At 40.5% G+C, this 11,251-nt stretch overlaps 1 protein-coding gene across 1 annotated transcript in view; it reads right to left on the minus strand.

Annotated features, from left to right (window-relative positions):
• Positions 1–6,540, minus strand: part of IDH1 (isocitrate dehydrogenase 1 (NADP+), soluble) — a 20,793-nt gene extending 14,253 nt beyond the window's left edge. Inside the window, exons 1-3 of the mRNA XM_012661208.1 lie at positions 6,432–6,540; positions 5,360–5,433; positions 2,867–3,004 (exon numbers count right to left, since the gene is read on the minus strand). Of these exons, the coding sequence (XP_012516662.1) occupies positions 2,867–2,988 (122 nt within the window). The 5' untranslated portion in view covers positions 2,989–3,004; positions 5,360–5,433; positions 6,432–6,540. The remainder of the gene's footprint in view (positions 1–2,866; positions 3,005–5,359; positions 5,434–6,431) is intronic.
• Positions 6,541–11,251: the final 4,711 nt, after the last annotated feature.

Below are 11,251 nucleotides of genomic sequence, written 5' to 3' on the forward strand. Positions count from 1 at the left end.
AGAACAAGGAACCCAAGAGAAATTATAAAAGAAAGAATATAAATAAATTTCTCACAGTTATCAAGGTAAGGTAATTTACCAACTGCTGAGAGAGACGAAACATGAAAGACTTGCACTTAGGTATGTCATTGCGCAGTTTCAAAATTCCAAAGCTAAAGACAATATACAACAAACTTCTAGAGAGAAGTAAAAAACATTGTCTTCAAAAGAAAAAAGATACTTATTGCTAGAAATATTCTCTTTTGAGAGGCATGAGGTTATACACTGGAAAACCATCAAGAAAGAAATACAATCATCCCATAATACTAGCTTTATGGTAAGCAAAACTTACTAGAAATAACTTGTCTGAAGTTTGGGTTTTCAAAAAAATCACAGAAGACAATTAGTCTTACTGAGCAGAGTGCAATTATCGGTCTTGACAATGTCAAATGAAGACAAGTTGGGAGGTGGAATGTGGAAGGAAATATGATGGGAAGGGTGAAGCTAGGAACATCCTCATCTTAAAAGGTGGGAGTCAAGAGATAGTGTCAATAATAGATGGAACAAGAAACACAGATTGAAATAAAATAAATAAATTAAAAAAAAAATAAAGCTCCTTATGCTTCTAGGCTAAGGAGTTTCAAAGCACCCTCATTCCAGCCATTATTCAGGCAAGAACTCCATAAATTCACCTATTGTCATGTAAAGTTCTGAAACATGAGAGAGTTCCTAAAATGCTTCTTTAACCCACTTGGAAGATGTTTTTATGCTTCATTTCCTATGTTTGGTTGACCTCTGCAAGTATTTACACCTTATCATGGTTGCAATATAGATATTATTAGCAGCTTAGATTTAGAACAATTAAAAAGGATGTTTAACGACACCATGTGAATTAAATGTCTACACCCAAGCAAATAACAGGTCCTTAGGACACATTCTGATGAGTAATTCTGGGTTGAGGCATACACACTTACAGTTGCCAATAGTTTGGCTGAAATGTGTTGCTCAACATTTTACTAAGGCCAGTCTTCAGCCACTTTACCCTATTAAAAATTCTGTCTCTATCTAGTTTAAATGTACAAAGAGTAGCAGTTTTTTTTTTTTTTTTCTTGAGACAGAGTCTCACTCTCAGCTAGAGTGCCGTGGCGTCAGCCTAGCTCACAGCAACCTCAAACTCCTGGGCTCAAGCCATCCTCCTGTCTCAGCCTCCCGGGTAGCTGGGACTACAGGCACGCACCACCACGCCCGGCTAGTTTTTTCTATCCATTTTTAGTTGTCCGATTAATTTCTTTCTATTTTTAGTAGAGACGGGGTCTCGCTCTTGCTCAGGCTGGCCTTAAACTTCTGAGCTCAAACAATCCACCCGCCTCGGCCTCCCAGAATGCTAGGATTACAGGCGTGAGCCACTGCGCCCGGACTTTTTTTTTTTTTTATGAAAAACACGGGGTGGGGGAAGAAAATTACATGTACTTTCACATCTGCCCCCAAACACTTTAAAGACAGGGAAAGGGGATACCAATGATTTAAGAGAACTTCTACAGGAAGACAGAGGTTCAGTTAGGAAACTTCAAGGGTTCTTTCTGTGCTACAATTCTATAAAAAGAGCCAAAGGCAAGGAAAAAAGATCCATTGACAAATTAAGCAGAGTGACAGAAAACTGAGCTTTAGTGGCTCATGCTTGTAATCCCAGCACTTTGGGAGGCTGAGGTGAGAAGATTGCTTGTGGCCAGGAGTTTCAGACCAGCTTGGGCAACATAATGAGACCCTGTCTCTACAAAAAATTTAAAAAATTAGCTGGGTGTGTTGGTATGCTCCTGTAGTGCTAGCTACTTGGGAGGCTGAGGCAGGAGGATCACTCAGCACAGAAGCTGGATGTTACAGTGAGCTATGATTGTACCACTGTACTTTAGCCTAGGTGAAAAGCGAGACCCTCTTGCTAAAAAAAGAGGAAAGAAAAATTTGAACTTGCAAGGACAGAATTGTATTAACTACATTTAGTTGATTCATTGTTTCTTATATCCGCTCTTATTTTCCCTTTCACAAATGATCCATTGTGCTATTCCTGGCCACTGCTTTATTACAAATAAAATCATCACAGCAAACAGAGGGTTAGAAGGATCTGAAAATCACTTTGTTTCCCTAATAATTTCTGACTTCTAAATAATGATAAATCCAGTTTTTCTAGCTATATGTTAAAACTAAAATAGGAAATTCATCTGAATATATTTAGGCTTACAAAAAACTTTATCCACAAAATACAGATACATTTATGTAAAAAAGTTAACTGTACCTTGAAATAATTTAGATTACATTGCTTTTTTTTTTAAATCTTTTTTCCCCTTTTTATTAGAGATGCAATCTGGCTTTGTGGCTATATTGCCCAGGCTGGACTTGAACTCTTGGTCTCAAGGGATCCTCCTACCTTTCTTTCTTTCTTTTTTTTTTTTTTTTTTGAGAAAGAGTCTCACTGTGTTGCCCAGGCTAGAGTGCCGTGGCATCATCCTAGCTCACAGCAACCTCAAACTCCTCCTGCGAGGAGGAGCAGGAGGGCTCAAGCAATCCTCCTGCCTCAGCCTCCCGAGTAGCTGGGACTACAGGCATGTGCCACCATGCCCGGCTAATTTTTTCTATATATTTTTAGTTGTCCGATTAATTGCTTTCTAATTTTAGTAGAAACGGGGTCTTGCTCTTGCTCAGGCTGGTTTCGAACTCCTGAGCTCAAACAATCCGCCCGCCTCGGCCTCCCAGAGAGCTAGGATTACAGGCACGAGCCACCGCGCCTGGCCCCTACCTTTATTTCTTGAGTAGCGGGGACTATAGGTGTGCACTACTGCTCTAGCCAGATTAGGCTTTCTGAGTTTGCTACATGGAGGGGTAATTCATTTACCTATGCAGATCCAATTCCACATAGGGAAAAATGAGTTTTTCTTTAATCAATTCCCAAATGATTCGTGTCATTTCATCTCCTTGCATCTCTACCACGGAACCACCACTGATTTTTTTGGACATTTTGACTTCAATAAACCTAAGAAGAAAAAAAGATAAAATATATGCCTTGTCATTTATTTCATTATAAAGTGGAAGTAAAATATAAACAATTTGGTGACTACTAAAAGAATAATTCATAATAGCATAATTGCATAAAAAGCTAGTTTAACAATTATATTTATCATTGAGCACTTTCCCTGTATAAAGCATTGTGTTATATGTTTCATAAGTGGTTTCTGAGTCAGCCCTCATAACAATCCTGTAAGAATTCATTTTCCCATTTTACCTTGTTAAAAAAAAAAAAAAAATAGCTTTCCCAAGGCCACCCAGCTGCAGCGTAAGGGAGCCTGACCCTGTAACAGGCCCTTAATAATGCGATCATCATTCTCTTATGAAATGAGATTATTTCCACACTATCATATTAATCTGAACACTTCTATTCAACTCCTCATTTTACTAGGCCCTCAAGATGACCAGAATGATGAGTGCTAGTATTTCCCCTCTTTTGAGAGGCTATTTTCATTAAAATAACTAGCCTTGGAGATTCAATTGGTTCTTGTGACTCATATTCAAGGAAACTTTAAGTTTAAAAGTGAAAGAGATGAAGAATTCCTGGTGGAACTATGTTTTCCTAGTTATAATACAGACACTGGAGACATGGGGATAAATATAAAAGTACTTTCTCAATTAGAGAAATCTATATAGAGGGGCTACAGCCCAGGATCCAAGCATGTCCCTGCCATGTTCTTTGGTATCCCAACTCCTGGACTGTTTCTCTGGTTGTTCACCAGCAAGGCTAAGCTGCTAGTGGGTGGGCTAGGAAAGCGGCATTGTTCTGGAAAGAGACATCGCATTAAGGAAACGGGGTGTGGGGGTAACAAATACCAATCAATCTGATTCCCAGAAAGGGTAAGAGTGGGTCTTTGGGAGAAGTGAAAGTGTGAGGCTTCAAAGAAGGCCATGTCCTGTGCTTGTTCCCCAGAGACAGAGGAAGCCCTGAGCATGCTAAAAGTATCTGTTCCTTCTCATAATGCTCTAACAGAATCTTCTTTTTTTCCAGCAACACAACTGCAAATTGCTTTTATGCACTTAAATTATAGCTGAGGATGAGAAAATCAGGAGAACTGACTCTAAAAAATTATTAGGTAAGAGGACTTAACAGTCTCTCTTGGAAAGCTGAGCTATAGTAAGTTGGCCTTTAAATAAAAAAAAGTAATGATTAGTAGACAATAAGCCTCAGTTTCTTCTGACAAGCTAGGATAGATTTCCAACTCCCAAGCTAGGATAGATTTCCAACCCTCAGGCCCATTTTCACTTCCCAAATTTGCAATTCCCTAGACCATTACTGGGAAACCTTGAATTTATCTAGAATGAAAGAAATGAACAGACTGACATGGATGTCAATTACTTCCCATCTGCAATTTCAAGAATAAATTACAGTATAGTTTAAAGCACATGATTCAGTCATGCTTCATCCCACTGTCACACCTGTCCTTATTTTAAAACACAGCAAAAAAACAGAGGCAGTGAACTTATCTTGGCCTCAATACTACATTTCCATTGCCATGTTCCTATAGTATCATGAAACCGTAATGACCTGGGTATTTTTCACTGAAGGAAAATACAGTTAAAAGAAGGTCATATTCTGAACTTAAAATGTGAAGACTTTCCAGGTCTAGTTTTTATAAAAAATTTTATAAATAAAATGTCGAGACTGAGTGACTATTTTTTTAGCTATTTCCTTCTCAGTTAAAGCAAACATATTCTCTGCAATAATCTTTCTAAATCTTGTAATGCATATCTGAAATATTAAGTTTTCCTCACAATACTTAGCCAAGACATTTTTACCACCTTTTAACTGAAAAAGCGAAGCTTTATTTTTACTACAATGTAGGGTGTCATTGTATTTCTTCTGGAGTTGATTCTCATGGGATAGGTTTTAGGCCCCACTGGATTGACTTCTCTACCCTTGCCCCTCAGATTTTGTCTCCGCCTCAACCCCAACTGTAGAAGGATGGACTGTTCCAAGCCCAACAATCACCAGTTCATTTAGTCTGAAAACAGTTGAATCCAATCTGCTGACATACTTGTGCAATTCCAGAAAACAAACCTGGAATAATAATAGTTTAAAAAAAAAGAGCTGCTTACTCAATTTAATTTTATTTTCATCAACCTCAAGTTTTTAGCTAGAATGTTTTTTGATGAGTTCATGAACTGCAATAATTTCTGGGCAAAAATAGTCTCTTGCAGAGAAGACAAGGAAGCAGTTGCAGCTTATTATTGGAAATATTCCTGACTCACTCCCTAGCAGAGCCTAGGCCAAGATCAATTAAACGCAGTACAGCCACATCAAAGCCAAATATACAGAAAGTGGGAAATTGCTAATTCTCACCTTTGCAGTGAATCAATTTCTAATCACCCCAAGTCCTCTCAGTCTTGCAGTCTCACTTGAATGCAGTTTATCTCCTAAAACAAAACATGGAACAGAAAGTCTTAAAGGAGGCCCGGTTTATCTGGTTTAAAGTACAGTGCTGAGTGTATCCAGAGGAGCAAAGGGCAGTTTCAGGTTCGCAGGCACCTTCCAAATAAAAGTCAAGGGAGCAGGAATATCTCCGCGTGTGCACACTCGAGGGAGTCCGAGGGCATGTCCCTGATTCGTTGTCCGTTAGCGGGTCTTGGGGTTTGCAAGTCCTTGAGTGACGTTGTGAGCAGCAGGCTCTTGGCCTGTAGACGTCCTGTGCCCGTTGTGCAAGGGGGCTGCAACCCAAGCTGGCTCGATTCCTCCTTCCACGTCTCCAGGCCCGCCCCTTCCCTCTGGCAGGACCTTTAAACCCCAGGCACCGGGAGCTGGCCCCGGTGTCTTCGCCACCCCCTCGCCCCACTCCGTCCCCGGCGGCCTAGCCAACACTCCTCTGACCCGCGCCAGAGCTCACACGCTCCCCGTCCCCTGGCGGATGCATTCATTCGGCCTCACTGCGAGTCCCCGCCGCCTGAGTTCGCTGTACACGCCCAAATCTTCATCTCACACCCTTCTTTGCATTCAGCTCCCAGCTGCCGCACGTTTTCTTCCTCTCACACTCACCACTCAGTCTTCTACGCGTCCTTGCAGCCTGCCACCGCTCGAGTTTCCTCCCTGAGTGCAGACCCGATCTTCCACTTGTCACTGCACCCAACTTCCCCACCGCCCAATTTCTCCCTCCCGGGCCCCAAAGCGGGCCTTTCTATACATCCAAGCATCCAGCACCCTTTCCTCCTCATTTCCTTTTCCCACGGCCAATACCTAGATTTGTTCCCTTCCTTGCACCCAGGCCTCGCCGCTAAGTTTCTCCCTCATACCCAAGATCTGAGCTTTCTTCCTCTTCCTCATTCCAGCCATCTGCAGAATTAGAGCCTCCCCCAGCAGCCAGGGGCTGGGGCCAGGGCTGGGGTCCGGGCCGACACCGCCCCTCGGAGCCCGAGGTTACCTGCCGGGGAAGGTACGCCGGCGGGGAGCAGGGAGCGCCACAGCCACTCTCACGCTTAAACTCATACGCGCACAGACAGGCAGTCCCAACTGGGCCCCAAGCTGCTTTGGCTTCGGACACCGCCTCTGCAGAAATCCTGAACCACAGGGGAGGATCAGGGCTGCTCCTCTTCCAGGCGTTTGTCCCCTCCCAGATACCGCCCCCTCAGCCCACCTCCCGGAGCCCCGCCCCCTCCGCGCCGCCAATCGCCGAGCGCCCTCTCCGCCGACGTGGGCGGAGCCAGGGTAATGGGCAGGGCCGGGAGCAGCTCTCCCAGCGCCCCTGCGGGAGGAAGGGGCTATCCGGTCCCGGGATTCCGCCCTGACTCTCGTCAGCGGAGGGACGCATATGCCACCTGCAGGCGGGGTGTGGGGCGCACTGGGGCAGACAGACGGTGGCAGTCGGCGGTCCCCTTCCTGGCGCGACTGGAACCTGCCTTTGGCAGAAGAAAGATTGCTCCCGGCGAGCGTGGGTTGCGTTGGGGGCGTCGGCGCGGCTACAAAGCAGAGGATGCAACAGTTGCAAAAGCAGGCATGCCATCGTAAATAATTCACGCCACCAATGACTAGGTCTTTAGGGTTTCTGTACCTATAATTCCAATTACTGCTACGTACTATAAATAAACCACATTCGTCATTTGCGTTAGAAGATAATGAAAGGGATCATTATCTGGGGAGCAATGAAGCTGGACTAGAAATGTGAAGCCTTAGAAAACGGTGGATTTGAAAAAAATTCCTCTCTCCAGAAAATGATTTTTTTGTGTATTCTTTACTCTTGAAAACTTGAAAAAAGTATTTTATATGGTGGTTTGTAGGATAATAGCATACTTGTATATTGCTGCTCAGGATTCAATGCTCTAAAATTTATCTTTAAAAATTATCTCTAGCATTGGATTGTTTGTTACATTACTCTTCGAAGGTAAACTGGTATGCAGAGCACTACTCAAGGTGCACTTTGGCCGCTAGAGGGCACTGGTATTTTTACCAAGAAAAGAAGAAAGTAGAAACCTACCAATTTAGTTTTTCAGATGGATTAAGGGACATTAGCAGCCACGTCCATTTATTCCGGTAGAGATGATTAAAGAGGTCAGTGAGCTTTTATTTTTATCTCGATTCTCAGGCCCTAAGTCACCTGAGATTGTAAATTTTACTTTATATCATATTGGGTTTGCATTTTCCCTTCCCCACTGCTAAAAGTAAGCATTTATACCCATTCATGTTCCTGAAAGGATTTAGGGTAGTTATCCAGATACATAGAATATAGCATGATAAAAAACACTGATTATAGAAGAAAACGAGGTAAAAAGGACTAAATATAGGATACTACGGAGAACCAAGGCAAATTTAATCACAAGATATACTCTATTGAATCCTAAACACTTGCTAGAGATGGCTGCAAATTTGACTTTAAGCCAGTGTGGTAGAAAAGGTGGCACTTATGGGAGTCTCAACATCTGAACACAGTTTCCTAAGCCAGTAATGTAGGAACTCCTTTCCCACTAAAAAGTTTTTTAGGTAGATCCCTAGACTTAACATATTAAAATATTACTATAGATATGCATAAAACTAGATATATGCTCCTTAGGCTGATACTGCTTATATAACTATAAAATAAATTTATAGACAAAATGATTAGAAAGAAAACTAGAAAACAACACATTATCATTAACAATGTCAAATCAATTAAATGTAACAAATGATGTTTGTCAGAAACTAAATTAATTCTTAAAATGTGAATATGAAGCTCACTGCTTACATGCAGGTTCTTTTGAATTTACCTAGCCTATTCTACCAGATGCCATGTGATGATTTATTTAGCCTGCCACTCTTCTCTATTTTGTTACTATTGCATACCTTGACATCATTTGTCTTTCATTTAACTGATAAAAGAATCTGAATATTTCAATACTATCTGGCCCCAAATACTGTTGTAAACACAAATGGAAATATGGGCCATGCGATTTCTGTTAGTGTTTGATTATGAGATAGTCATTCAGATAACAGAGGATTCTTCAAAATATTCTAAGGTGGTTGTATTTTCATTTTGATGATCTAAAAAATGAGGTACAATGAACAGAGCTTGATCACTGATTGTCCATGAAGAATATGGGAGAGAGAACAGTGAAGAGGATGTCTGGATTTGAAGTATGGGCAACAGGGTACATTTCAATAAGGAAGGGATATATATAGAGTCACAGATTTGATGGCCAGTGTAATGAGTTAAATTTAAGATTTGTTAAATTTGAGATGCCTGAGGAACAGCAAGGTGGAGATGTCCAGGAGGCAGTTAGCCACATGTATCTGCAGTTCAGAAGGCGTGTCTGGGCTGGAGAGGGAAATCTGAGTATCTTCAGCTGTATTGATAGTAATTGAAGACATATAGTATATATCATTTAGGACTACAGGGTAAGAATAAATGTCTATCTCAGCAAGAACTTTGAGGGACACTTACATCTTTAAGGGCCAGGTGGAGGAAAAAGAGCCCCCCAAAGAGAATGCAAAGGAGTCTGGGAGGTAGTAGAAGAATTAGAAGAGCATGATATCATAGAAGCCAACAGACAAAAAATTTTATTTATTTATTTATTTGGGACAGAGTCTCACCATGTTGCCCTGGCTGGTCTTGAACTCCCGGCCTCAAGGGATCCTTCTGCCTCAGCCTCCCGAGCAGCTGGGACTACAGGCATGCGCCACCATGCCTGGCTAATTTTTTCTTTTTTTAGTAGAGATGGGGTCTCGCTCTTGCTTAGGCTGGTCTCGAACTCCTGAGCTCAAACGATCCACCTGCCTCGGCCTCCCAGAGTGCTAGGATTACAGGTGTGAGCCACCATGCCCAACCAACAAAAAAGTTTTAAATAAGAGGGAGTACTATGGAGAGATCAAAAAAGACAGGGCCTGAAAATAATTTTGGCAAGTAGGAGGACCTCTTGAGTACACTTTTATTAGAATGATTCTATGAGAATGATTCTGATAGAAGCCATACTATAGGGAATTGAAGTGTGTATGGAAAGTACGGAAAGGGAGACAAGAAACCTTTTCAAGAAGGTTGATTGTGAAGTGAAGAAAAATTACTTTATCAAGTCTTAGTCAACATAATTTTTGATGACTACATAATAGTCTATCATTTGTATTACTTCCATGTCATTTGTGTTGGTTAGAATGAATTTGATTGTGTTACTTTCATGTCATTTGTGTTGGTTTGTGTTGGTTGTTTCCTTTTTATTTCTTTATTTTATTGTGTAAATGGCTGTGATAAACATCTTTATCTTTTTTTTTTTAACACTTAGATCAATTCTTTAAATTGCTAGAATTGGAACTATTGGATCAAGGAGTATAAACATTTTTAATGTGCTTGTTAGATCTACCAAATCATTTTATAGGAGGGATATACTAATTTATATTTTCACATGCAGTGTAAGAAAGTGCTAATTTCATTGCATCCTAGCCAGAATTGATTTTCATAATTTTTACAAACATTTTTGCATTCCCTACTCAAGGGAACCAAGGCTCATTAGAGAACTGATTGATTCTAGGCTTGGGGTAGGGAAAGTTCAAGATGAGCTTGTTGAATCAGAAAGTAAGGAAGTTGGGGAGGAGGGAATGAGTAAATTCCAGAAACTCACCCAGAACTCCTCAAAACTGCAAGGTCATAGAAAACAAGGAAAGACTGGGAAACTCTAACAAACATATGCAATGTGGGTTACCCTGGGTTGGATCTTGGAACAGAAAGAGGACTTTAATGGAAAAACTGATGAAATAAAAATAAAGTCTGAATTAAAAAAAAAAAAAGAAGGTAAGGAAGTGCTCTCAACAAATTAGGTACAGCAATCTGTCATGGGATTAGAGAAACAACAACAACGGCAACAAAAAGCCCCAACAAATTAGATATAGAAGGAATGTACCTCAATGCAATAAAGGCCACATATGGCAAACCCACAGCTAACATCATACTTAATGATGAAAAGCTGAAAGCTTTTCTTCTAAGGTCAGGAACAAGACAAGGATACGTATTTTCACCACTTCTATTGAATGTGGTACTAGAAGTCCTAACCAGGGCAATGAGGCAAGAGAAAGGGATAAAAGGCATCTAGATTTTAAAGGAAAAAGTTAATTTGTCCCTGTTTTCAGATGACAAGATCTTATATATAGAAACCCTAAAGACCACCAAAAAGCTAGTAGAATACATGAATTCAGTAATGTCGCAGGATATAAGATCAATATAGAAAAATCAGTAGTGTTTCTGTATCCTAACAACGAACTACCTGAAAAAGAAATAAAAAAAAATACCATTTACAATAGCTACAAAAATATTAAAATACATAGGAATAAATGTAACCAAGGAGGTGAAAGACCTGAACACTGAAAATAAAACATTTATGAAAGAAATTGAAGACAAATAAATGAGAAGACATCCCACATTTATCGATTGGAAGAATTAGTATCGTTAAAATGTCCATACTACACAAGTGATCTACAGATTCAATGTAATCTCTATCAAAATTCCAATGACATTTTTCACAGAGAAGGAAAAAAAAAAAACTAAAATTTGTAAGGAATGAGAAAAGATTCCAAATAGCCATAGCAATCTTGAGCAAAAAGAACAAAGTTAGAGTCATGATATTACTCGACTTCAAAATATACTACACAGCTATAGAAATCAAAATAGCATGGTACAGGCATAAAAACATATACATAAACCAATTGAAGAGAATAAAGAGCCCAAAAATAAATCCACCAGTTAACAGTCAATATTGATTTCAATAAGGGCCAAGAACACACAATGCG

Source organism: Propithecus coquereli, unplaced genomic scaffold (genome assembly GCF_000956105.1).
Source record: "Propithecus coquereli isolate 6110/MARCELLA unplaced genomic scaffold, Pcoq_1.0 Scaffold70, whole genome shotgun sequence".
Taxonomy (NCBI): domain Eukaryota; kingdom Metazoa; phylum Chordata; class Mammalia; order Primates; family Indriidae; genus Propithecus; species Propithecus coquereli.